The following is a 27,128-nucleotide window of genomic DNA, read 5'->3' as shown; positions in this document are numbered from 1 at the left end:
GTGCCAGGTACAGAACAAAGGCTTTAACACAGCAAATTAAATAAAATTCCTGCCATAAAGTTTCTTATTTCAAAGACAAGAAGGTGTAATTATTCCTGTGGTGTTTCACTGCACAAGTCATGTTTCAGAAGACATCCAGAGAAACATGAGATGTGCACTGAGAAGGAGAAAATAAAAGAACAGTACTGCAGGGTGGGGGAGGCAGGGAAGGGGTAAATAGAGGTAAGCAGAGGATTTTGAACTTTTTAGAAGACAGATCAAAGCTAACAAGGCACCCATAGCCAGCACCAGGGGCCGGATGAACAGGAGGCAGATACAGGCTTGAACATTCAATCCTCTAAAAGCAGCTACACGTGTATCTCTTCCACATGGCCTGGTCAGGAAGTTGTGGAACTTGGAAAGCTCCACTGCAAACAACTTCAGAGGCTAATCCCTACCGAATTCACCATGCTGCCTGAAAAGTCTCTTTCTCTATCCCTCTCCCCACCCCAGCCCTTCTGCTCCCTCGGGGGCATCAAGCGAGAATTCTCACTGCAACTGCATGAGCCTTTATTCTGCAGGATCTCTGATGCATCAGTCTGAAAGGTCTACGGAATTTTGAATGACAGAACACTTTGAACAGGGTGAGTCTGGGGCAAAGTCACTGGCAAAATCACTCAATCACTCTCTTAACACCTGTGATTTACACAGCCAAGAGTCTCTGGCCAGAGATTTCAAGGCCAATTTATCTGACGCTTGTAAAAAATCTCCAGGAATCTGAATTTGAAAACCTGTATTTCAGCCCTTGAGAAAAATTACACACAGAGACCATATATTCCTCAATGTACAACTGACTTGAAATAAATTCTCACACGGTGATTTCAAAAAGGTCAGATTTTTGTCTACTGTGGCCTCTAGATCCTGCTGTAGAAATCGAAAATAGTTCCCTTTCCACATCCAGTCTCACATCTCTTACTCTCCTAGCCCAGCTACAGACAGAGCAAACTCAGCTAAGCTCTTGCAACACCAATTCCAGGTTAAATACAGCTCCGACTCCGCGTGGTACAGAGTGTGTGTACAAAACAATGCGACTCCCCCACCCCTGCCCCAACGTGCCCGTGCCTATTGCTGCACAAGGTGGACCTCTTCTGGTGAAGAGTTTGTGCTCCAAAACACCTGTTCCATTAGCCTTGGCTGAGCAGAAGCCTACAGGGATCGCAGCATTACACAGCTTCTTTTGAAAGTAACTACAGCCTACGGCAGGGTTAAGGGGAGCACAAGCCAGAGAATCACAGAGCACGTGTGAGTCCTTACCTCAAACAGTGTCAGACTTTCATCGTTCAAGATGATTCTGGGAGGTGCAACAACTGAAGTTAAAAAACAAGTTACAAAGCAGGACCACCCAGCAACCAGAACAGCAAATACAGCAGGCATGGAAAGGATCCCCACTCCCTGAAGGGGTGACATGTTCATATGCCCACAGAGGCTGCTTCATAGGCAGAAGCATAACATGGCTAAGGGAGTAGCTTATACCTTCTTTGCACTGTGAGGCTGTGTTTAGGGAAGGCATTCCTCCCCCAGTCATATCTCAGGCATCAACAGATCCCATACATACCACAGCTAGGAACAGGCTTTGTAAAGTAAGGCCAAATATTACCAACAGCACTCACACAAGTAAAATGGCAACTCTGCATCGGCAAGGTGGCTTCTTACAAAGTCTTTCAAAATGCCAACTGTGGAAAAAGGAGAGAGAGGTTTGCTGAATTACACTTGTTTCTTCAAATATTGGGCAAAAAGGCTGAACTATAACAGCAGAACTGCCCTCTATAATGTATGGAGATTGACTTTTCCTCCAAAGTACACTGTTGCTATTACAAATCTCTTGTAGAAAAAACAAGCAAACAAACCAACCAACCAACCAAACCACTTGGACATGCTGGTCCCTTATCAAAATCTAGAAAATCCAACAGCAGCTACAGAGAGCAGCCAAGTGAGACTGGTAGCTACTTATTACTTCGTGTTCCATAGAAAATTATCAAAAAAACTTGTGCAGGTAACCATGGCTGCCAGCTGAGAATAAGATCTCCAGTAATAACAGTAAGAGCTACTTGGTGCATGGCCTGATCGTTTTTTGTGAACTGACAGAGCCAGAAAGGTTCATCCCCTCTTAGTAGAGTAGCTAAAGCTTCTTTTTCTTCTTTCCACTTTTTAGGGCTTGTTTTGGATTGGGGAAGGGGGTGTTGTTTTTCCCCTAAAACATTAACACAGAGGAAGTGTGGAAATGCATCCCAATAACACATCATTTGGACACAAACAAGGTGGATAGCAAGTGAGAGGGCCTCCTAAGCACAAATATTTTGTCATCAAGCAGCTAGACAGTCTCCATCAAGTAGCCCTTAGCTAAGTGAATTAGCCCAAACACTCTTCTTATTCCATTCAGGGGCCCTGCAAGAACTGTGTAACTGCCTACTGCTGCTTTTTCAGAGCTGTTTTACTTCCCTGGACAGCAGAAATACCTGTCCAAAGCCCTCTCTCCTGTCATGGTGAGAGCCATGAGCTGCATCTGCACGGGCTGAGGGGGTGATGGGTCTTACCGGTTTCACTGGGATGGAAGAACCCCTGCAGGACATGGCGGTCTGGAAAATGAACTCTCAGCACCACCTAAACCAGAGGCAAAGCACATTGGGTCAGTGGTTTATCGCTGCTCTGTAACACCTGTCCTTGGCTTAGAATCTGCAAGTTGGTGGTTCTGGGTTTATTTTTAATGGCTAACAGTGCTGTGCAGCTTCTCAGGGAACAGGGGCCGTCTGGCTTTCAGAGGGGGCAAGAGAGCTCATCTATCAAAGTACTGGGATGCACGATGAAGCAGCACTCAGACATCAGGAGCTCCCTGTGCTAAACAATGCATAAACAACACAGTCCCTCTTGGACAGGGACAGACAGTGTACCAGCATTCTAAAGTGTCCGCAGCAGCAGGAATCCTCTTGCCATACCTCTGAAGTAACTCAGACCATTCTATTTTCAGCATTGGTCAGAAAGCACTTAACTTGAGAACTGCATTAGGATCATATTTACAGAGTAAAATAAATCCACTTGTAACATCAAATCATTTAACTTTCAATGAGACACTAACAAAATGTCTACAGAGGAAAGGCAGGTAGGAAAACTCAGTCATACAGACTGTTGTGTGCACAACAGAAAGATTTTGAAACATCTGGAACAGAACAGAAGGAGCTATACTGCCTGTCACTCAGCCATGTGATTACAGGATAGCTGACTTCACAGGGCACAACTGTTATGCAAGTCCCACAAACAATTAACAGGGACAGGAATTTGAAAAGTCTTCCTATAAGCAGCTTAAGAGCATGTTGATCACAACTGAATCCCAAAGTTACTCAAACTTCAAGTCTGGACTAGCCAGAGAGGGAAAAAGAACATATATTACCTTTGGGTAACGCTCCAACTTCTCCTTCAGCTGAGATTCCCTCAAAGACTTTGTCATTAGTGGAGCCTCTTCCAGGCGTTTCCTAGAGACACGGGAAGAAGACAAATTGTCACTTCTGTAATTTTATGACGTATTTTTACTTTATTAAGATAGTATCCTTAAGGTCCAAGCAGGGCTGATGAGAACTGCTCAACTGTTCCATGCATCTCTCATAGCATTTTCCCCATCTCCTGTGGTTCTTATCCCAAAATCTCATATATGAAACTATTGAGCGTCAGCACCAATACCATATAAAATTACTTTTATTGTACAAGTTTGAAAATAAGTTCACCACAACAGCTGCCAGAAAAGATCTTAAGAAGAGGAGGGGAAAGTTTGTTTAGACTACTCAAGAAGAGATTAATCCAATAAAGCAGAGACTAAGGTTGGACATGATTATTCCAAGGAGGGAGAAGAGCTACTGAAGTTAATAAAACAATACTGGCACAAGAAATTAATAAGTATTACTTAGCAACAGAGAAACAAAATGAGAAGTTTCATTCAAGAAGATCCTTCAAGAACTGGCATGTAGACTGGTGTCTAAAAGAAATAGTGGGTGCAAAATAAAAGTCTACCTGCATTTAAGATGAAACTAACTTTAAGAAAATAATTATGTATTTTCCCCTAAGTAAGGAAATCAGCTTAGACCCAACAGATCCCATGTTCAGCTTCAGTCCCTTCTCTTTGCACTTAATTCTGAATAACCAGTGAGTAACTTGCCTTTATTTTTGTCGCTGGCTGTAAGGGGAAAAGGGATTACAAGCATCAGCACATTTGAAAATTAGGTCTTTTTTGAGGGGCCTGTATTCCAGTAACCCCCAACCAAATTGACTCTAAATTTGCACCACTAAATACTCCAGACCCACAAGCAGCAGAGCAATTTTCAGGTCAATCTATATACTCATGTGGATTTCAGTGGCCTGTGGGAAAAAATGTCAGCTCCAAGTAAAGAGTTCAACTCAGACCAGGTTACAGTGTAAAGAAGACTGCTCAAAGTCTTGGAGAATTATTGTAATGTTTAAAGGAATGCTATGACCCACTTTAAATACATTCCTGAAATTAATTTCTTTAAGGAACATACAGATGGCAAAATGCTGCTGTGACTGGAAGGCCAGTTTATCTTAATCTGAGTTTTTATCAAACTGGAGTTCAATAAAGTAAAACCATGAATATTTGAAAGCAAGCTACTTGAACAGTGAGATACGTAGTTAGTCAGCTTCCTATACTTCCTCTGTGTGTGCTTCTGTTCCAAACATTTTCAGGTCTTGATTTGTGGCTAAGTCTGATTTTGCTTTATTTCTTTTTAGGTAATGTCTCAAAGTTGGTCTCCTGATGAGGTCTAATAAATGGTTAATTCTGTTACCTAAAATACAGGGTCTTTCTTACTGGCCAAAAATGCAACAAGCTCTGCTGGTCATTGTTACTCTGCTCAACAACAGGAGACAGCACAATCTCACTCACAACAGAAAGGGAACTTGCCTCTCACTCTGCAGCTGTGCCAAACGTTTCCGTACATCATCCACTGTGACTTCAAAGAATTCATCAGGAAGCTCTTCTGGGCCATCAGGAAGCTGTTCCAGTAGGTCTAAGTGACACACAAGGGGCTCTCGTTCTACAAGCTACAGAATAAAAATGAGCTTCAATTAGTTTAAAATGCACTGTTTTGCTTATCCTATAAGGTTCCTGAAAAAGAGTAACAGGACTGCATTTGCAAACTGAAATACAATCACTAGTGTGGAATTCCTGGCACTCAGATCAGACAGATAGAGAGGTTGTCAGTGTTGTCATTCTTTACAGCTGATACAGCTTTGGGCACAATCCCCCTCCCAAGAGCAGCAGGGATCTCTATTGCCAGGTGAGTAGCTGGCTGCTCTCCACTGTCAGTACAGGAAACTCAGGGTAATAACCTCAGCAGTCACCTAAGGTAAGGAGAGAGAACTCCTTTTCAGGGAGTGCCTCTTCACCTACAATACAACGGTACTTTGTGGCCGAACCACACTTCTAGCAAGTTACAAGCACTCAGAAATGACTGTCCCAAAACCCTACCTGACCTCTCTGCTCTACTCCAAACCTCTTTCAGTATGTAACCATTTCCTTGCCACTCTACAGGCAGCACACAACTTACACAGGTGCTAATCCTTCATTCCACAGACTATAGTGCCCTCGGAAGCTTTTTCATCCACCACGCACTCCTGGCTTGCACTGTGTCTTGTGTTCTCTTTGCTTCACATTCTCTTGCCACAGAGCCAACAGCCAGGGCCCACTCCTTTTCTCCTTACTCTAGAGAACAATCCTTTGCTTTGGTAAGATAGTTTTTGACCTGTTCAGCTCTCTGAACTAAACCACTGCACGGATCCATTGCACACCTTTCAAATTTTTATCCTGGTGTCTGCTGTGCAGAAAGGTCCCTTAAACAGTGAAAACTCCTTTCATTTTGCACTTACAAAGTACTTTGCACGGAGATCAGCCTTTGGTGCAGCCAGAGCACACAGATGAGAGGGGAGCAGTTCTCTGTAGGCATCAGCTGCAATAAAGGTACTTAATACTGGCAACTTTCCCTCCACCCAGAGGATCCATGCTGCACAGACACCCCTCTCCCCTGCCCAGCAGGGCACAGGCAGCCTGGCTGCCTGCTCCCCTGGCCTCCAGAGCCTAGAGCTGGGTGTCACAATGGCAAACCTTCCAGCAAAACTATGGCCTGGCCTAGGACTGTGGCTGCAGTTATGAAAAAAACAAAATAAAAAAAAAAGCCAACACCAAGACCCACAACACCAAAAAAACCTAAATCAAAGCCCCAGCCACTTAGACCAAGGTGTCCTATTTGCCATCTCTGCAGGCAGCAGGACACTATGGATCCCTCTCCAGGAAAGGTTATGTGCTCGCTGCTCTCTCTTACGCCCAAAGCAGCAGCTGTGTCTGTGTGTGAATACAAACTATGACCAGAGTCAAGCACATAAGAGGCAGTTACACCTCCTGGCTCTCACACAAGTCAAGCTTTCTAAATTCCAAAATGGTTTAAAGGCACAAACATACAGAACAGCACACTGAAGGCTACAGGAGATGAAGGGAGGACACAGCCCGTGGCTGAAGAGGCCTGTAGGAACACAAACTTTGGTAGTTTTCAGCATTTCTTCCCAGTCAGCTGTCAGCCTAACATGGCTGTAGGCTCTGTGAATGAACCCACTGCCCATTTCTTCTCCCCTCATTCCCTCATACACTCTTTCCAATCCTAATTAACACTCCTCCCTCCATCCAGTCTCCCTTCCCCCAGGCCCCTTGGGAACAGGAATCTTCTCAATTGTCAAAAGCACAACACAAATTACAAGGCAATGTTCACTCTACTTGTGGGCACTAAAGGGTAATTTGAGAAATTAAAAGAGCGAGGTTGTGTGGGTGGGACCCTTGGCTACTTTTAGAAAGTTGAGCAGGGTCAGCCCTAACCAGCGGGTGAAGGAGCCTGATTGCAGCTTTCCCGGGGCCCAGGGAGGGGGAGGTGCCCAGTGCTGCAGAAGGGACCCCAAGCGCCCAGGACCACCCTCTAGGAAGGAGCCTTGCTGTCCCATGATCCAGTGAGGGCACATCTACATCAGAGGCCAGAGAATTAATCAGGCCTCCCCAATAACCAGGTATACTTTAATCTCCTTAAACAGCTTCAAGTTTCATTTCATTCTAAACACCTCCTGAAACTGGACTTCTTCCCAAAAAAACCCCAAACTCAAAAGACTGAGGAGACATATCCTATGGCACGTTGTGAAGGGTGCTAGGATATGACGGAGAGAACTCCCAAAATCTCCATTAACAAATCCTAAAGTTACTGTTTAGTAATGGCTCTAACAAGCACTTTAGCAAATCCCAGCAGCAGCAGGTTTCCACAGGGAAAAGGCCAACCCCTGTTCAAACCATGGTGACAGCTAAAGACTGCCACCAAGGCACAGAGAATCATGACATGGCAGAGGGCAGACATATTCCAGTCCTAAGTGTTCACTCCTCTGCCTTGCTGTGGGCTCCAAAAGTCCTGAAGTGCAGACGGAATCCAAAAACTAACTTCCCACAAACCAAAAGAGGCTCCACGAACACCAAGCCACTTCCCAGCCCACTGCAAAGCCAATGTTTTCTGCAACTGTAACGAAAGGTGAGCATTTCCTGTAACAATAAATGGCCGCCACATGGATGTTCTACCTTCCATTATGTAACCTGGAAGAAAGCAAGCTGTGCGCTTTGCTGTTCTATTTCTGTCAGAGATCTCTTCCAAGGGCCAAAGATGCTGCATTAAGGTTTGGCAACTTCCTTCTTCAAAGTCTATACTTCTACCAAAGCTGAGATGTCAGGCCCTTTCCACGGTGAGGCTGAAGCCACACGTTCACAGCAGTGTCTATGTAAGTGCAGTCTACACGACAAAACCAGGTGTCAGGAAGAATGCAATTCACTCTGTGGTCACCACTCTGGACCCAAGGAAGCAGGTAAGCTGAGGAAAACTTTTATTTCATTTTGGGTGAAGTAGTGGCTATAGTGCTTTCCACAGCAGCAAGCTCTCCCCAGCGACCCACTTCCTCCCCACCACCTCTGGGAGCCCTAATCTCGTGGGGAATCTGGTGTAAAGTTACTTTCTAATAATTAACGTTCTGACATCAAAGTCAGCACGCAGCTGTCTGTAAACCATCTTTAGCCCAAGAAACGAAGGGACGCCGGCACAGATTTTATCCAGCCTCTCTCTTCAGCTTCAAAAACCACACACAGGCAAGCATTAATGGGAAGATTCCTTTATAAAAATGGACCTTTGATGTTTAAAAATAATTTGTTTTGTTTTGGGTTTTTTCCTCGGGACTGAAAAGGGACAAAAAGCAGATGCCATGTGGCTTGCCCTGCTTGGCTGTTGCCGCTGAGAGTAAGGAGAGCAGAGGATGGCAGGAATGGAGGAGGGAACAAAATGTAATCAATCAGCAGCAAAAGCACCAGAGATCAAAGGGTTTGAAAGCAGCCGTCAAAATCACATGCTGTTTAACACAAGGACAGAACCCCCCCAACAGAATCTGCAGCTGCTCCCAAAGCTGTTTTCAGACTGGAAGGGCGGCTGGCTCCAGAAGTGCCTCCGAGTGGTTTGAACTGGACTACGATTCTGAGAAAGACACCAGTTCATCAGAGTCCTTCAACCACCAGCACTCAGCCCGTGCCCAACACCACAGCTCCACGTCAGGCTGTGAAGTCAGTGAAATGATGGAGGGAGTTCTGCCCCTCCAGCCAGCGTGCAGAGAAGCACGGGCAACAAGACTGGTGAAGGATACCACCACAAACCCCGACACTGCTCCCTCCCCTCCAGACACAACGGAAACCCCTCCTTTACAAATCGCTCATAGGTGAGAGTGCAACTGAAACAAGCAACACGTGAGACTGGACAAGTCACCCAGCCCACTGTTTAGTTTTCCAAGCTCAGGGTCTATTCTAAAATGTGAAATAACACTGATTAGACGGCCCCAAACATGTTTCTAATATACCGAAATATTCACCACTGGGTTGGCAAGGCCTCCTTCTGTTACTTGTGCAGTTCATAACTGCTCCAGAGTCCTTCCAGGGTCTGGTTTCTGTTCCTAAACAATTCAGAACTCATCAAGAATGAACTGCAACCACAAAGAAGTCAACCAAGGTAGAGTCTCTACATCAACAAGAAAACATCCACAGTCTTGCTAAATTTCTCCTGGACTGAGCTCCCTTTGAAGCTCCCCATGCATCCTTTATTTCTATTTATAGTTTTTCACTATTTGATCCTGGCTGGATCAGAAACAGAGAAGAATTCAAACCTCTAACTCTACAAGGTACCAAAGAGGCAGAAACAAGGAAGGGGATCTCTGAAGACGAAAGCAGCCACAGGAATGATGTGTGCAGTGAAGGAGCAAGGAAAGAACTGGTCACTGAGAATCCAGAATGTGAAACTCATAGTGCACAATAATGAGGAGTAAGTTATTAACTGAATGGCTCCTGTGCTTAATTTTACGCTGCTTTCCAGACATACCCAACCTTGCTGAAGGTATTCAATTCCATACAGCTGCCCTACAGAAAGCACACCTCACATCATTCCCAGGTCACCCTGGGATGGCATCACAGCACTCTTCAGCCATCAGTTCTGGTATCTCTACATGGGCTCAAGCATTTTTAGTTTTCACAAACAGAGTTTTACTTCAGAGACATCAACAACGGAGACATGTGCAATTCGTCTTTCTAGGAAAGGGGTTAAAGAGAGGTAGACTTAATATTTAAGAAGCAGGATATTTTAGATCAAGACAGAAAACACTTCTGTAAGCAAGCAGAAATACAGAAGGAAAAGGATGAAAGGTTTCTGCTTCATCTGCAATATTAAGAAAATTAAATCGAAGACCAAACTCTGCTCATCTTTAGCAAAACTACACATCAGATTTGAAGAGACAAACAAGTACCTAGGGCTCAGGTGACAAAGTGGGTGTTGGTTCATGAAATCTGCATGAAATTCGAGGCACAGAGGTGCAGGCTCTCCTGGACTGTGATTTAATGCAGCTGTGTTGCTTCTATTTGAACCACTCATCAAGGATACCTAAAGGTTTAAAGTTTTGCTTGCCTCTGGACAGCAAATTCTTAAGCTCACATCCTTCCTATTTCCTACTTCCTTACTGAACTCAGGCAGAACTGTATGTCACCACGGTACCTAACCCTATGACATGGGGAAAAAAGGCTTAAATCTGGAAAAATCTTTTTCCTCATGGGAGCTCAGCCTCAGGCAAGGCAGGATAAAGAAAAGCCCTCATTGACCAAACTGCAAACACGTTTTCCCTTACCTGTTCTCGCTCCTTTTGAAATTCTTGGCTGTTCTTAGACTTCTTTGGCTTAGAAGGGCCTCCAGGGCTGGAAAAAGTTGTTGGCATCTTTGAAGATGGCATATCTAACCCAAAGGATGGTGTAGCTACAGAAGAATCCCCCAGACGCTCTCCATCTCCAAAAAAAGGAACAAATGGGGTATGTTCGGGCTCTGAGGAAGGCCACAGCTCCTCCAAGCTAGCATGAGTTTCTTTAGTCGAGTCTTGCTTGGGTGTGCTGCTGTTTAAAGACATGGCCACATCCCTGTGGTCCAAGTCCTTTGGGAATGTGGTTGCTTGAGGTAGGAGCACATCCTCTGCTCCCTCCATAGAGCGTGGCCTCACTGTTGGCTCATTACAAGGCACCATGGCGCCCACAGCTTCCTCCTGACCAGATGAACTGCGTTTCTTCATGACAACTCTTTAGGAAGACACCAACAGGAATAAAAATAAAATCACAATTCTAAGAGTATTGCCCTCCCCATTCTCAATGTGACCGTGACACAAAGGCAACAGCTGATTCAAATGCACCCCTGATTTAACAATTTGCTTCTTCCAGACACTCACAGAGCACAACCTCCAGTTGCTGTGAAGGGAGGGGTAGGGGACCAGGGGGTTGTGCAACAAAACAGAACAAGAACCTGCTCCACCAGAAGAAAACTGTCTTCCAGGGAAAAACAGCAGTCAGTTGTAAAGCACAGCTTCTAATCACTCCTGCCTTCTGTAAATACTGCAAGGAGCTGGCCAGGAGATCATAGAAAGGTTTCCCCTGTCCCCACCTCACCCTCCAACAGACAGCAGGAACTGCAGGGGCTGGGAGTTCAGTGCCTGAGATCCAGAGCAGGGAAGAATGAAGTGGTAGCTGATTGCCCTCTCAGAAAGACTTTTAACTTTGAATTGTCTGTTCCAATCACAGAAGAAAAAAAAAAAAGAAGGAAAAAAAAAGAAAAGAAACAAACAAGCTCTTTTAATCTGCACATGACTAGTCAGTGCCAGCATCTGCAGCTGTGGGAAGCACATCTGGGCAGCAGTTTGAGATAAACAGGCAAATGCAATAATTACTGAATGCCACAATGTTTGTAGTTTTCAAATTTTTTTGCCCCTTTTTTTTAGTATTTGAAACAAAATAAATTCACCACCAGAGTGGAAAGGAAAAATAACAAGGCCAAACTTTGCTCCTCCCAACCTGACAATGGCACTGCCTCCAGTCAGGCCAAGTGACTTCAGTGTTGTCTTCTCCAGGGCATCTTTTCCTGATATCTGCAACAAAACCAAAGGAGAGTAATTATGGCCACTGCTTGCCCAGGAGAGCACATATAGTGCTCTTTCTAGAAAGAAGCCTGTATCAAAAGAAGCACCACACAGCACCAGAAACAGATCAAAACTCATTCTTTCTACAGTTCTAAATCAGACCTGAATCTGTATTCACCTATACTGTTTTACCAAATTCACAGCTTATTAAGTGATCTCAAGGGAAGATGACCTACGTGTATATTTGTCCCATACACACCCCCAAATGGGATCAAACTGCAGCAAAGCACTACTTTTATGGCAGAAGTTAAACGACAGGCAGCACCTCAGAGCTGCAGGACAGCCACCTTCCTAACATACACCTCTCATCTGCCTGCAATGACCTGTTCCAGAATAAAGACAATCTGTCCACAGAGGTCAGTGGGAAGTGAAGGGGACAGCCAGGGAGAGCAAATTCCATAATACGCACATACAAAATATTAAACAAAACTTTAATAGCAGAAGATCAAAACACAGAGAAAAGCAAATATTTATTAAAATGAAACCACTGTTTTGACTCAAGCTTTAAAAGAAGTTGGAAAGAAAAACACAAACAGGTCATTGAGCTCATTTTATGGGCTCAGAGATCTCAACGTCCCAGGGTTCTGTTCCAAGAGAGCTTTTTTCCACACAGACACGTCATGCTTTGAAAAGACCAACATTTTTCTACTTCCCCTCTCAAGAAAGTTCAAAAGAAACACTTTCCAGGTTGGAAAGTAGAGCTAAGTTTTTTCTTATTTTTTAGGGTTGACAGTTGAGAGGCCTTTGCTGCCTTACCTCATCCCGCATGTAAATACAGACTGGAGAGAATTCACCATGCTGTTCCATCAACTCCCTGCAAGAAAGAGCAAAACACTGCAGCATCTGCACAACAGCCCACCCCCTCCAAAACCAGTGCAGAGTAACGGTACAAAGGGAAATCAGCTGGCAATACTCTCCTCCATTTTCCTCCAGCAATAACCATTACACAGTTCACAGGATCTCTCTTAGACATTAGGTAAAGAATTTGCTCCAATGCATTCACTTTTCCTTAAACATGGTCTAAAAGTTTAATAACAAAGCAGAAATAATTAAAGTTAATTCATAAATTAGTTGATCTTACTAGATAAATTTGAGCTTGTCATTCTTCGTGTGCCTCAGTACCCAATCTGGACACGACTTAATTACACTTGCTCTTTTTAATCCCTTATCTACGCTAAAGACTTCTTTACTGTTTACAGTCACTGAACTTTCCCTGGGGAGAGGTCCATTTCTTTCCACATATGCACAGCAACAAATAGAATTAAATAGTGCTCGAAAGCAAATAAACTGTGGACAAAGAATTTGCCTGTCTTAGTGTCAGTTTAAAAAAGAAAAAAGAAAGTAAACAAACAAACAAAAAAAGGAACAGCAGAAACTTCCAGATTCTGGAGACCATGGAGAAAATAAAGGCAAAGGAAAGGCTGTCACTCTAGACAAAGTGAAAATCAACCCATATTTAAGCATTTCAGAGACACAGGACACATATTAGCAATTATGCAAACTTCTGACATGCCATCTGCAGAGGAAAACATAAGTGAAGATCATCATTAAAACAGGGAAAAACCAGTAAGATGCTACTCTTTCCATTTTCCTCTAGATAACAATTCTGAGGCATTCCAGTAAAAGAGAAGCTTTATTGCATATTCACTTGATCAAACACAGAAGATGGACAGGGAAAAGACAATCACTGCCTTTCATAGCAAGTCTCAGTTCTCACCTAGCCAAGATGATGTGATTTCAAAAGGAAGAAAATAAGGATTGGCACTTGCAGCAAGAAAACCTCAGATGTCTGTAGAAATGTAAAAAGAGCCTTAAAGAATTAACCAGTACATTATGCTGAAGCACTGAAATCAGTGAGAGCATTAGATCCAACACCAAAAGAAACTCTCTTGATCTCCACTCCAGCAAAGCGAAACTCAAACTGAAATCAGCTGAGAACATGGTAAATCATGACATTAAGGAGAATAGTTTGCTTCTCACTCCAAGCATACCAATGGTAAAAGGTGACTAGGAAAACACTGTCCACCCCGAGACAGTGGTGGTTTGGAAAGAGACTTGGCTGAATTCTCGAAAGCATTTTTTTCAGAAGCTTCAGATTCAGACATTTCAACCTAGCTCAGCCTGGGTAACTACAAAAGGTGAGAATGTTGCCCCAGGATATTCCCCATCAACACAATGAGAACTGATGAGGTTTATCCTTCTCCTTACACCCCAGCAGCTCTTGTTAGCAGATTCTGTCCCAAGCTCCCTGCCCTTGCAGTTACACCAGGCTATCCCCTGGTAAGGAGCAGTATGTACCATCTGCACTGCAACAGCTGGTTTATCATCAAACACAAACCACCGGCAATTCTTCCTCATGGTAAACTTTGCTTGGTCTTACTGATCTCTGCAGTCCAGTCTCAGGGACTTCATAGCTGGTCACTCCATAAACAGGCATGCAATAAACCCAATCATTACGGAAAGACCACCTCAGGACAGGGATAACATTTTCTGTTCAGGTAACAAGGAAATAACCCTTCCCACTTCAGCAACCTGCTTGCCCAGCAGAAGACCAGTCTGCATACCCAAACACATCTTACTGCTCTCGATGCAGTGGTTCTAAGAACCTTAAGGATCACCCTAATGTTCACAGTTACTTAACAACAACTTTGTCAATATTATATCACTTAGTCTTTCTGTTATGTCCAAAATACTTCACAAAGGAGCTGATTAAAAGAATACATATATACAATCAATGTCTTACACCATATTGTAACACAAATCTATTTAGCCCAGCACAAAGTGACAGAAGAAACTGAATGGGGAAGGAGTCAACCAGCCTACGGAGCAGAAAATGAAGGGAAGTAGCCATTAAATTCCATGAAAATTCATCAAGGACATTTACACTTAGACTCAAAACTCAGCTGCAATGACATGTAAGTGAAACAGCTGCAACCAGAAGTCACTCAGGACTGAAAGAACCACTGCAAAACTATCATACCCAACCCTTGAGTAATTCTCAAGAGCAAGAGAAGATCAAAGACTTCCAGATGGAGGATGTGGGGGAGCAAACCTGTTAAGCACAGACCAGAACTAAGACTTCTGTTTGGTTTAATTGTAGCAGTCTATATGCCATTTTGATCAAAAGGTTAAAACTTAAAAGCTTGCAACACCACAGTGGTATGGAACAAGGTGAGTCACAAAGAAACCCAGAGGTAGCAAATCCAAACTAAGCAACCTGTAAAACCAGTCCTGAGGGTCAGATCTGGTTTAGGAAAGTCAGGGGCTGAGAACTACTTCCAGACCAGCTGCAACACATCCCAAAGAGTTTATAGTCCCAAGGCAACAGTCTTTCAGAACAGTTCTCCCAGCCACAACAAATCCTATTGTGCAGAAAGTGACAGACACACCAGTGCATCCAAACTACTATATTCAAGCTTCAGACTATGAAATACAGTTAACTCTCCAACTCAGGGTGAACAATCAAACCAACATCAGAATAGTCTGCCTCCATTTGTAGTTCCACAATTAGTTATTCTCTGTCAGGGACAGAAACCCTACACAATGCTCTGCAGGAATCAAGAGATTAAGTTTCTCATACAAAGGAGCATAATATTGTGATTCAAGACTCAGACTCCAACCTCCCTCTCTCCTCTGGCAGCAGTACCCGAGTAAGTTCCCAAGGCCAATGCCTGATGATGAAAGGCAGAAAAAAAAATCTTGTCTTTATTAGAAAATTGGAACAAAAGATCACCAAAGAGACTGGCCTTTAGCACACCATAGCAAGCTACTGTGTTCAGATTTCTCCAGACAATCCAGGAGAGATACTCATCTCTACCTCAATTCCAATGGGTTTTGCTTCCAATTAGGATCAGCTGTATTCCTACAGGAATCCTCAATAACAGTGCACAAAAGATAAAGGGCTGCTGAAACACAGAGAAACAGTACAGAATCACAGAAATGGCAGACAGAACAGCCCAGAGGAAAAAAAGCTTGAACCTCAAGCTGCCTATCAGGAAAGGTGCATGATCACCATTCAGGAGAAAAGAACCTGAGGCACAATGGAACATGCCCTCACCAAAGACCCATAGGAGAGCAAGCCAGTTTGACTTAAGAATCTAGTTTCATTCACTTTTCCAAAAACTGCTTTCCACTTCAATCCAAGCAACTCTTTGAGTCATCTTCTAAAAATGTATGGAAAATATCTAAACCTAATGAATGACACCACAGAATTAGTGAAGAGTCACAATTACTATCAAAGATGTCTCTGAGTGTCCAGAGTGCAATCACTCCCACGTACAAGAGCCCACAAAGCTGCTGAAGCTGCCAGGCAGGCAAGAGTGGGAGACAGAAAGGCAGCAGCTCTCCCAGGCCTCACGCTCAAAGAGCAGACACTGTGCACTCAACCGGCCCCTGCAGCACAGACTCCAGGCGAAGATCCCCAGAGACTTGTTTTTGTCTAACTCTTGGAAGCTCCTCCTCCAGCTGCTGCTAATCCATTACATGCACCCACTGAGGGGAAGCACACACATCAAACACACTGTCCTCTCTTTGATGTGCTCCTCTTCAGAAGGGGAACGGCAAGCAGATTAGATTCCTTCATGTAGTGATCTGACAGGGCCTGTAAACATCTTGTGCAAGGACTGCCGCACGCTGAGAGGAGGAGCAACCCTACAATAGCTTCCAGACCTTCTTCAGATCCAATTAGCCGAGATGGACGCTGGAAACCCAGGGGAAATTCCAGTGGATTTAGAATACTTCCCCTCACGCACTTAGAGCAGCTGAGCATTCCAGGAAAATGTCTCCAGTTGGAAAGTCCAAGGAAGGATTCAGCAAATATCAACAATTAGCTGACTAGTTAGTCTACGTGAATCCAAACACACTGAACAGCAGCTCAGCCCATGAAATCCATAAAGATGGCTGTAGATCCAGCTTGTTCTGTGACTAAGTCACACACAGCACCTTTGCCGCTTGTTGAACTTAATCAAAAGTTTGCAAAGTCCATCCAAACATCTCAGCTCAGCTTCAAGAGGGCAGAAAACAGCAGCTGTGTTCTGAACTAGTTAAGAATGCATAGCACAGTGCAGCAGTTAGAAGCTTAAGAGCAGCATGTATATTAAGCAGTAGTATTACAATAACCTGTAAACAATAAAACCACTTCAAAAGAGCAAAATTATATAAAAAGCTCAAAATTTAAACCGAATAAATAGTCAACTAATGTGTGAGAAAGCCACACAAAGGCTATTTGTCACTGTCAATTATTAACACCCCCACCAGTCTAGCAGTCCCCAAACTGCAACAGGCACTCCTCTCCTCCCAGAGGGCACAAAGGATGCAGTAAGGGACAAGAGGGGACTTAAAACCCTTAGGAAAATCACATCTGGGCTTTCTGGCCTACCTCTTTCCTCAATTAAAAGAATTCTTTTCTCTCTAGCATTTACATGAAAACGGTTCCTTTTGACTTCTACTCCTAAGTCACAGTGTAGACCTAGTCCCTAACCATTAAAAATAGAATGGCCATCACAGCTTCAAGGCTTCATCTTCCAAGCCGTGAGAAAAGAACTGTCTTTCTTTGAGAAAAGTTTATCAGCTCGACATTTCAAAACAATACAGTGTTTTTAATTCAAAACTCAGGAGATAACACTGAATGTAGACTGGACTCAAATAATAAGATTTCTAACCCATGTACATACTCAATAAATGTAGAACCATAAATTCTTCCATTTAAGCAGGATCTAATCAGTCTTTTGAAGATTCCACATTAGCCTGCTGAGAGCTCCAGATTTCCCTGAAGAACTTGCACAACAGCAAGCCTCAAAAGCAACAGCAACTCATTTAAGAACCACCTGCACTACAGGGAACTGCAGCACAGAAATACTGGGGATCAAGATCATCCAGGCTGGCACCTCACCTCTGGCAGTAACTTGACTTCAAACATGTTTGTGTAAAAGGCAGGTGGGGCAACATATCCCAGTTTAGTATAGCTGCTTCACAGCTTTAGCAGTTTGTTACAAGTTTATGCCCTGAATCAGGAGTGCTACTGCAGGATTAAAAAATAATAATAAAACTATGGAGTGTCAAATCTGAAAGAGCAAGGAAAAGGCAAACATATCTGTAATAAAGGAGAAACCACAGTCAAATAATGCAAACTCTACACATCTGAAGGATTCAGCTGGATCACCATAACAACAAGTAACTACTGCCATGCAGAGATCCATCCAAACAAGAATTTTCTCACTGCATTGCTCACCTGATTTTTGCAAAATGATTGAGAAGTTCCCACAGAGTCTGTTGGCAGAGGAAGGTGTCTTGCAAACGGGAGCCATCATCTAGTTGTAATGCTATCCGAACCTATTGGAAAAACACAGTGAATTCATCTGAAAATTGAATGAAAACTTTTTTTTCTTCACAACTTTTTAAAGTATTTCAGTGCTCCTTGTCCATATGTGCAGGCATTCTGGCCTGAATTCCAGTTTGTCGGGATGGACTTCTCCTGAGCATGGAGCAGGCCATCCTGGAAAACTAACCAGCTTTCAGGGGCCCCTCTTGCCTGTCATATCTTGAACTGGAACATGTTCAGAGAAAAGCCAGTGCAAACATCCCAAATAATGTGTCATCATGAGCAACTAAGATGTTCTGTTTTACACCAGATGAAACTTTACAGAAAGGATCTTCACACCTACATAAAACAAATACCAGTAAGGCAGAAAGGACTGATGCAGCTGCACAACTTAAAATACCAACACAGAGCTCTGTCCACTTCAGCATCAGTTTGCAGAACAACTTCCCTGGGGCAAAACAAGCAGAGTACTTGCACATCCACATAGAGAAAGCATGAATACAGTCCCCATCGATCCCTGCATTACTGAAGACCTAAACAACCATTACCAGTCCAACAAAACAACATTTGCAACTCACTGATGCTTTCTAATCACCAAATTTTGACATGCAATACAAGAGTGAAGTAGCAAAAAAATCTCAAAAATAATTCTGGATGTTCAGTTATCAAGTTCTTCAACACCTGCAGAAAAAGGCAAGGGCCAGCTAGCTGCCTATTTTAACAGGTTTTCTCCGACCTGGAATGTGAACATCCATGTTCATTAGCTGGTGCTACATGCACTTCAGAGAACTGCTTCCCACTTCTCTCAAAAAAAAAAATCCAAAGTATTTCTAAAATGAACACATGCTGGGCTCAGTCCTGAAGAACTTAAAACTCCTGACCATCTCAAGAGAAAAGTCTAGCAGTTGACCAAGAGATGGAGAATGGCAGTGCACTTCAGGTGTTCGTGTTTTGGTTTTTTTTTTACCTTTTAGAGAATATTAAGCCTTCTCCAGAATGTCTAACTCTTAGGTTTTCCCAATTAGCTCACTTGCCTAAAGAAAAATCCTAAAAAAACCCACAGCCACTAGATGGAACCTGGTTTCTCCAGTCAACTACAGTTTTCTGAAGTCCACAGAAACTGGCCTTATTCCAAAGCCTGAGAAACACATTAGCCCAGGACAGCCAAAGACACTTTCTTTCATTCTGTGTTTTCACATGTCCCTACCAACACTTTTAGTCAGCTTCACTGTGAGGGCAAGATGTGTGTGCAAGCAGGAGGGCAGAGGGGGAGAGAAAGAGAGGGAGATGGGTAAACAGACACCACACACTCCAGCAATCGACTGTGATTTCCGCGGAGGAATATGTTTGTCATCTGCCTCAGCTCCCACCAGTCCTCACAGGACTGCAAATGTTGATCTGCTGGAGACAGGAATTTTTCTACATAAAGGAAACAGTGGCATCATTAACAATGAGCCAACAGAACAATGTCGTTTCATCCCACCACTAACACAACCTCCTGGTTTCTCCTACGTGGGAGACAAGCCTTAGATTATTCTCAGCAACAGCAGAGTGATGACAGCTGACATCACCATTCTGTAAGAATCCAGCCCAGAAACTCAGACTACCAGTTGCATCAGTTGTTGAGCGACAGTTCAAAGCTAAACATGTCACGAAAGTTCTATTCAGTCAATTAGAAAAGTCTCTTTAAAGACCCCAAGCACTACTTAAAATAATAGAGACCAGTGACAATTACCATCTAAGTTTACAAACATTTAAACAAAAGGCTAACAACTTTAACACAAGAGCTGAACTCATGGTCACCTGCCATCACAAGTGGAAATTGTTCCATTTTTCACTAAAGAACTGTCTTATGGGAAACAATGTTTTCTACATGCAAAGGCAAATCCAAAAGCTTTCTATTTTTAAAATATCAAATTTCCTGAACAAACTCATAATTTATCGAAACGTGTATTCTGTTTCCAGGGTAACTGCTGTCACCAGAGGGAAGCACACCTACTTCCACCCACATTATCTTAACAGAAGATAGAATAATAGAAGACACAGAATCAGATTCATCCCAACATTACTGCAGCCAGCCAAAATGACCAACTCTGCATCTCAACTGACACCACAGCCCAGTCACAGCCACCTGGCTGTTTTAAACTCCTTAGTCTTTGGCACATGCTCCCTGTGACAGGGAATTCTTTTAGTCAATTGTTCTGTACCAAGTCTTTTCTTACACTGTGAAATTCTCCCAAGTGGAATCTCTACTCAAATTTGTGGGACAGTGACTCTGTTCAGGTTCCACCCTTCACGCACACATTTGCTGCATCCTCTCACCCCCAGGACAAAGCAATGAGCACTCTGAGAGAAGACTCACTTCTGTAGATTCTTCTGCTGAACTACAACTAAATAGTAACAACTTACACTTCTTTTAGCTCTTCTCTTTTGGGATCTAAACTAGTGATTGCTATAACCTCTCTCCTGCAGTGCACAGTCCTTCTTACCCTTTCTCATAATATAACTTTGGGGGGAAAAAATAAAATCACTGTTTTCCTTCAGTACCTCTCAACCTCCCAACTGGACACAAATGTCAGATAAAGTCATCACTGCACCATTTCAACAGAAACACTTTCCTCTGGACGACAAACTCCATTCCATCACAATCTTTCACTGAAAATTTTAAGCAGATGCTCCCAGTTTGTGGTATTTTTTTAACTAAAGACGTCATTTGAAGCACAAACTTCTTTCTACCGCAAAGTCAGAAAGAAGGCATTAGTGCCAAAACAAAGAACATGGAGGTTTTACAGAGAAAAACATCAACATCAGTGACCCCTAAAAGTACATTGCACACCCACAGTGAACTAGAGCAGAGATTCCAAAGCCGCCTCACAACACAAAGTTCACATTTCAACATATCAGTTTCTCTCTGTGACAGCAAGAGCAACTGCCTACAACAAACACCACTAATTTGTCAGCTTGGCTGACAGACATTAAGAGATCAAAACCAATAGACCTGAAACTTTCATAAAAATTGAGAAACTCCCCCTGAGGAAGTCAGAAAGAAGAGCGATGACTGTCAGCAAAGACTGTCAGCAATAGACAAATTTTCATTCCTAGGCTACTTAAATAAGACCATACATCACTTTTATGACATAAAAAGTTCACACACATTAACACCTATGTGTCACTTTAACAGTTATGCCTCCAGCCATTACAGTGACGTGTATAGATTTTTACACTCCTAAATGTGGCAATAATTCCTAGAGAACACAGCATCCATAAGCCCTTTTCAAATCATACTAAATAGGGACATTTGGCCACTGCTGGGGACAGCACATGTAACAAAAGACTCTAAAGCTGTGTGAACACACCATGACCAGCAATGCTGGGAAAGCAGCAAAAGAGAATTCAAAATCCAGAGGCAGACAACAGCAACTGAAACTGAAATTAGGAAAGGGAACTGAGTTAGTCCTCAGTGATGCTTAAGTTCCTAGGCATCCACGACTACTAGTTTTTCAGCTCCCCAAATGAACCCGTTCTCCTCCAACACACAGTTGGCACCACATGCCCATGCAGAACATAAGCAAAGACTTTCAACTACTAAATCACCACTTTCCACTGCACTTCAACCTGTCTTCAGCTGGTCTCCTGCACAGGCATTGGCCACACTGAGCTGTGCTCTTGCTCATTAGATAGGATGGGATCATATCAGCAGAACTGGTAACTCAACAAATCAGGTCACACTGCGTAAACAAACATACCGTGGTTCCAGCTTCCGCTCTGTTAGTGACTGGCACCATCTCCAGCTTGGCATTGTTGGGCAGCCTGGCAAACCTCCACTGCAAGGACAGGTCCAAAACACTCCTCTGAAACCTGAAGGAGAACATAGGCTTTGAACAATACAAAGTCCAGGTATTGAGCAAGAGAATTCCCCAGAGGCTGACTAGAAGCCATGGAACACGATTCAACAATGGACAACTGGTAATTCAGAAAACAATTGTCAACAAAAGCTATTCTGCAGTTTGTAGAGGTCACAGGGAAAATACTCAAATGTACGTTTCTTCTTAGGCTTTAAAGAGATAAATAACAACTGACTACATAACCAAGCCTGGTTAAATACCAAGATACTCTTGTTTTAGTGCCACTCAAAGAAATGGCCTCTCGATTACGACACCATAAAGGCAGAGGGTCAAACCCCCAGGTAAGAGGGGAGACGGGTGCTGCCACTGTGTGACCCGGGTGAGGTTCGCGCGTGGGGCCGTGTCCGCGGCAGTGACACGGGGCCTCGCCGCCCGCCAGCGGAACGTGGCACGGGGCCATCGGGAGGCCCCGACCTGACCCTCCGTGTGTGGCCCGGCCCCCAGCACGACACCGCCCGCCGCGGGTCCGCCGGGCCGGGACACCCTCCGGGCGGGCCGCGGACTCCGGCAGCGCCAGGCCCGGCCCGGCGGGCGGGGCCTCTCCCAGGGCCGCGGGCAGCCGGGCCCGGGCCCGGCTCCGCGACGAGACTCACTTCAGGCCGTACTCGCCGGGACTGCCGCCCTGTTTCCTGCAGACCTCCTCGAGGACCTGCGGAGAGAACAGAGGCGTCACGGCCGGCCCGCGGCCCCGCCGCCCCGCCCTCCCCGTCGTGGACCCACCTGGAGCAGGACCGTGCCGGGCCCCACCCGCACCGTGACCCGCCGCCCGCTGGGCGCCAGCACCGACACCGCGGCGCCGCCCCCACCCGCCGCCGCCATCTTCCGCCAGCGCCGGGCCCGCGCGGCCGGGGCGGAGCCGGCCCGGGGCCGTCCTGCTGCGGGCCCGCCCCGCCGCGCCCGGGCCGCGGCCGAGGGAGCGGAGCGGGGGGAACCGGCCCGGCCGGGTGGCTGTGGAAGCGTGTCCCGGGCGAGTCTGGCGGAGCCGGGGCCGGAGCGGAGCTGTCCGCCCGCGACGGGCGGCGGTTCCCGGAGCGCGAGGGGCTCGGGCAGCAGCGGCCCCTGGCAGGGCAGACGCGGGGCGGCTCGGGCCGCTCCCCGGCGAAGGGCGGGGGCGACCCCCGGCCCTGCCCGCTGGGCCGTGGTGGGGGCGGCTCCGGGGCCGGGCCCGCAGCTCCGCGGGGAGCGGGAGGGGAGCGGCCGCGCGTCCCGCCGTGGCTGACGGCGCTGCCTTGCCCCTTGGGTTTCCAATGTCGGGATCGTCACCTGCTCCGAGGAAATAAAACATTTCCGCGTCGTACCGGGACACCCCCCCGGCAGCGTAAGGGGTGACCCCGGACCGAGCGCATCGGCCCTGCCAGCACCGCGGGCAGCGCCGGTGGCCAGAACTGCCTTGGGCCGACGGATTCCTGGCTCTCTCCCGAGCAGGGATACCGAAGATCCCTGCGCCTACAAGGAAGGTTCTCTTGGGCCAAATAACAGCCCTGGCGAACCCCGCATGTCAGAGGGGAGCGTCCTGCCGCGTTCCCAGCGCCACGGGAGTGTCCAGGCAGTGTAACAATCAGGGCATCGCTGGGCAGACCAACCACGGCATCCTGCTGCCCTTGAAAGCCATTTCTTCTCGCCAAAAAAAAGGATAAAGAAGTTGGTTGGAAACCTCATGGCCAGTGCTGCTGCAAAGTCAGCTGGTTAGGTGAGATGGCTACAGCCAAGGAACAGAAATAATCATACATATTACAATACAGAATTTCCCAGAGACTTTATTTCATTTATGGACTTCTCCTTCAGTCTCAGCAAGGCCTTCTTCAGTCAAAGGCACTCTCAGATTCAATGACAGTCTGTTGTGTTTGCTATCATAAAAAAACCCCAACTTTTTAGTTTGAGTAACCACTGGAATTTATTTAGCCTAAGTTGTAACCACATGCCAAATACTTTCTCTGCTTCTATATTTATCATATATGTTAAGCTTAAGTCCTCACTGCTACCCCCAGCACCCACAAAAATGTCTGCTTTGCTTGGCTTATAAAGGAAAAAGATCCTTTTAAGGAAAGACGCTTTTGTAAGAGATAACACTTGTTTTTACCATATCAGCAGTGTGGGAGAAAGGGGAAGAAGAGTGGATGGGAATTTTAATGATGAAGAGACATCTCTTTTCTTATATACGTGGATTCACTGTAACTGTTCAGTGAGATGTAGCAATAATAATAAAGGATGCCCAGGTCTATAATGTTTAAAACAATGCTTTAAAATATCTTTATGTTTATTCTTTCCATTCCGTTGGGCAGTATCATTGCCATAGCACTTATAAAGTGTTCAGGATATATTATATAATTCCCTATCTTTTCAATTGCCTTTTGCTGTAAAATACATGAAGACTTAAGGGCAAGATTGTTCTGAAAGTTGACACACTTTTGCCTAAAAAAGGGTGCAACAAATATCTACAATGTTCAAGTCCTTCTTAGTCTTTAAAATAGGGCAGAGATCCAAAGCTCTTCTAGCATCTCACACATAATGAAGATATCCTGTTCTTCCACTAATTAATACCTTTACAGAAGGTATGAAGCAGAAGAAGCAATTAAGATGGCTCTGTTAACTGCAGTGATTATCCTGCTGCTCAGGCAGAGCAGCCATTCCATTTTAAAAGAAGCATTTTGGGTTACATAGCCCAAAACACTGGTCTCATTTCTGGGTGGGGGTAGCTCCTATTTGATGTCTGAAGCAGGCAGCTGTTTCCTATTTTGTATTTGGAAGTGACACATCTCTTAAAGAAATGTTGCTCCTGTTAAAAAGATACCAATGTAATTTGAGCTGAACACTTCCAAGTTGCAGGATTAGAGGTGCTCTGGTTATTAATGGCATGGCATAATCAGAAAGTTGCATGGAGGTGAAGGGTCACATTTCATACCCAGAGCCACTTCTAATCTCAAATATTTATCTGAAATTAGAAGCATCAGGAGAGAAAGAAGAGGGAGGTAACTACAACCTGGAGTTCATTAAAGTGCCACAAAGAAAGAGGAACTCATTAGGGAATGGCTGAAAACACTCTTAATTCAGATTTCTGACACTGGCTGAAGGATGCCTGCAAATCTATCAGGTGAGCCCCAGCCAAACAATGTCCTCCAAAAACTTCTCATAAATTGCATTTCTTTAGTAATTACAGTGAACACACCACAGAATGACCTTCCTTAATCCCACCTTTCAGGCAGCTGGTGCTTTGCTTTCAACATGTAGCCCTGGCACCGTCTGCTTCTGCATTCAGTCACAGCCACACAGGGAGTAACACACATTTGCTTCTTCATAAAGCAGCAAAACCTCTCCCCACTTTTTTTCTTTCTTCTTTCAAAACGAATAGGAAATTAGCTGTGAACATCCAGAAACACGTAGTAACCAGCTCCAAAACATGATGCAGAACAAGCTACTTATCACAGTAACAATGATTCTGGAAAGTGTTTCCTGCTGCCTGTACAAACGTCACTGACTGCACAGAGTCCTGGAGACATTCAACGCTCGGTTCTCACCCGAGCATCGCCCAGCACGTCACACTTGTACCCAGGCTATGAGCAGGCTCTGCTGCTCTCCCAGAGTGCTTTACACCTCCCAGCCCCAGGGTCAGAGGAGGCAGCGGTAGCATGACTGTGCAAAAGTAGGATTGTTCCTGTTGGGGAGTATTGTTCTATGGGGTAACAGACACCACACACACACACACACTTCTGATCAACACAAGACCCAAGAAACAAACCAGAGAACTTCCACTGAGCCAGGCTGCAGAGTGGCTCAACTGAGGCGTTGAGACCTGGCTACAAAGGGGAACCATACCCATGGCATGAGGCCTTACACAGGACTCCAGGTGTAACCCTCTTGATTCCTGACAGGGAAACACCCAAAGGGCAAGTGCTGGGCCTGCCTTGGTCCTGGCAGGGTATGAGGGAACTCAGAACTGTCTCATAAGCTTTTGCATAGCACAGTCCAATATACTGAACATATAGAACTATCTTGGGACATAATGGAATACATTATGCAGGACATTTCACTTTGGAAGGTATTAAACGAAAACAGCATCTCCCTTGACATTATTCCCAATCGTTAAAAGTTTCTTGCTTGCCTCTTACATGCCTCACTCCTACCAATAAAAATGCCCAATCTTGAGTGCCTGGAGCAGGACTCCAATTCTTTCAGCTCTCTCTGAGCTTCCTTTTGTTCTGAGCCTCATCTATTCAATGTAGGCAGTCTCTTATCAAAGGATTAAAACTCACTGAAACCCTCATGCTGAAGGACAGTGTTATAACCTTCTCTAAAATCTGTATTACTTTGATGTTCTCTCAAGTTCAGTATGTCAAGGAGTTGAACGGTACCAGATTTAAATGTCTAGAAGTAAAAGTCTGTCATGCCAGACACCCTCCTACAGCCTTACACTCTTCCTCACAGCCCCTCGCTCTGCCATGGCAGGTAATAAAACATTTTACTGAGCTTTGGAAGGATAACAAGAGTGCTCTGAAAGACCCCTCCTAAGTGACCTGAACCAGAGCTAATAAAGCTAAGGCAGGCTCAGTAAAGACAAGCCAGGCAAAATTTAAATTTTTTTGCATCACCTCTTGGGACAAAGGTCTGCAACTTTAACATATATTCCTCTCTGCCCCTAGGTTCTTCCCTGGTGCATGATACTAAGTCCTCTCTTAATGCACCAGCTGGTACAAGGCCTTATGGAGTGCAGGGATTCAGCCCTCCACAGAGAGAAGGAGCACAGGCACCAGAAGGAACACAAGCTCAGCAGCAGGAGGCACGGCAGCTTTTCTCTGAAGGATGGAGTTCAGCAATCTTATCCCTCCTGGTTTCTTGCTGTAGCTATTGGACTATGAGATCCTGGAGTTGTTTATGCCAACTGCTCCAGCGATCCTGGAGCACTCTGAGGACTTACTGCTCTATCTGTTCAGATTTTGCACCAACAGAGCAGTTTGCAGCTGCAGCTATGCTCCAGCTGACCAATGAGCTCTGCAACTTGCGGAATCTAGTCCCAGTGATCCGTTGCTCAGACCTGGCACAACCAGTGAAGAAAGGATGTTTAGTCCAGTGTAGAGAAAGAGATGATAATATAGGAATGTACTAGGACCACACACCTATCAGGGAGTGAATATAGTGCATTTGTGGAGGGGTATGGTCAATTTAATGGCTATTCCTGGCTATAAAGTTACCATGGGTAATATCAGCACTTACATGAAGCATTTGAAGGTAAAAATCTGAGTGAGGACAGAGCAAAAACTGAGAGTACGTAAGAGTAATTGAAAGATAAAATCCCCAACATGGCAAGCAAACCA

At 44.9% G+C, this 27,128-nt stretch overlaps 1 protein-coding gene and 1 long non-coding RNA gene across 2 annotated transcripts in view; one reads left to right on the top strand and one right to left on the bottom strand.

Annotated features, from left to right (window-relative positions):
• Window positions 1–22,690, bottom strand: part of ASPSCR1 (ASPSCR1 tether for SLC2A4, UBX domain containing) — a 34,724-nt gene extending 12,034 nt beyond the window's left edge. Inside the window, exons 1-12 of the mRNA XM_064676342.1 lie at window positions 22,540–22,690; window positions 22,413–22,468; window positions 21,661–21,772; window positions 17,825–17,925; window positions 12,352–12,409; window positions 11,471–11,544; window positions 10,267–10,705; window positions 4,943–5,082; window positions 3,425–3,506; window positions 2,574–2,640; window positions 1,650–1,712; window positions 1,294–1,346 (exon numbers count right to left, since the gene is read on the bottom strand). Coding sequence (XP_064532412.1) covers window positions 1,294–1,346; window positions 1,650–1,712; window positions 2,574–2,640; window positions 3,425–3,506; window positions 4,943–5,082; window positions 10,267–10,705; window positions 11,471–11,544; window positions 12,352–12,409; window positions 17,825–17,925; window positions 21,661–21,772; window positions 22,413–22,468; window positions 22,540–22,638 — 1,344 coding nt within the window. The 5' untranslated portion in view covers window positions 22,639–22,690. The remainder of the gene's footprint in view (window positions 1–1,293; window positions 1,347–1,649; window positions 1,713–2,573; window positions 2,641–3,424; window positions 3,507–4,942; window positions 5,083–10,266; window positions 10,706–11,470; window positions 11,545–12,351; window positions 12,410–17,824; window positions 17,926–21,660; window positions 21,773–22,412; window positions 22,469–22,539) is intronic.
• Window positions 21,753–24,055, top strand: LOC135424777 (uncharacterized). The gene is made up of 3 exons (XR_010435345.1): window positions 21,753–21,880; window positions 21,968–22,100; window positions 22,455–24,055. It is a non-coding gene; the product is annotated as an uncharacterized LOC135424777 (long non-coding RNA).
• The last annotated feature ends 3,073 nt before the right edge of the window (window positions 24,056–27,128 follow it).

Source organism: Pseudopipra pipra, chromosome 19, assembly GCF_036250125.1.
Source record: "Pseudopipra pipra isolate bDixPip1 chromosome 19, bDixPip1.hap1, whole genome shotgun sequence".
NCBI classification, from domain to species: domain Eukaryota; kingdom Metazoa; phylum Chordata; class Aves; order Passeriformes; family Pipridae; genus Pseudopipra; species Pseudopipra pipra.
This window is presented reverse-complemented; position numbering and strand designations above follow the sequence as displayed.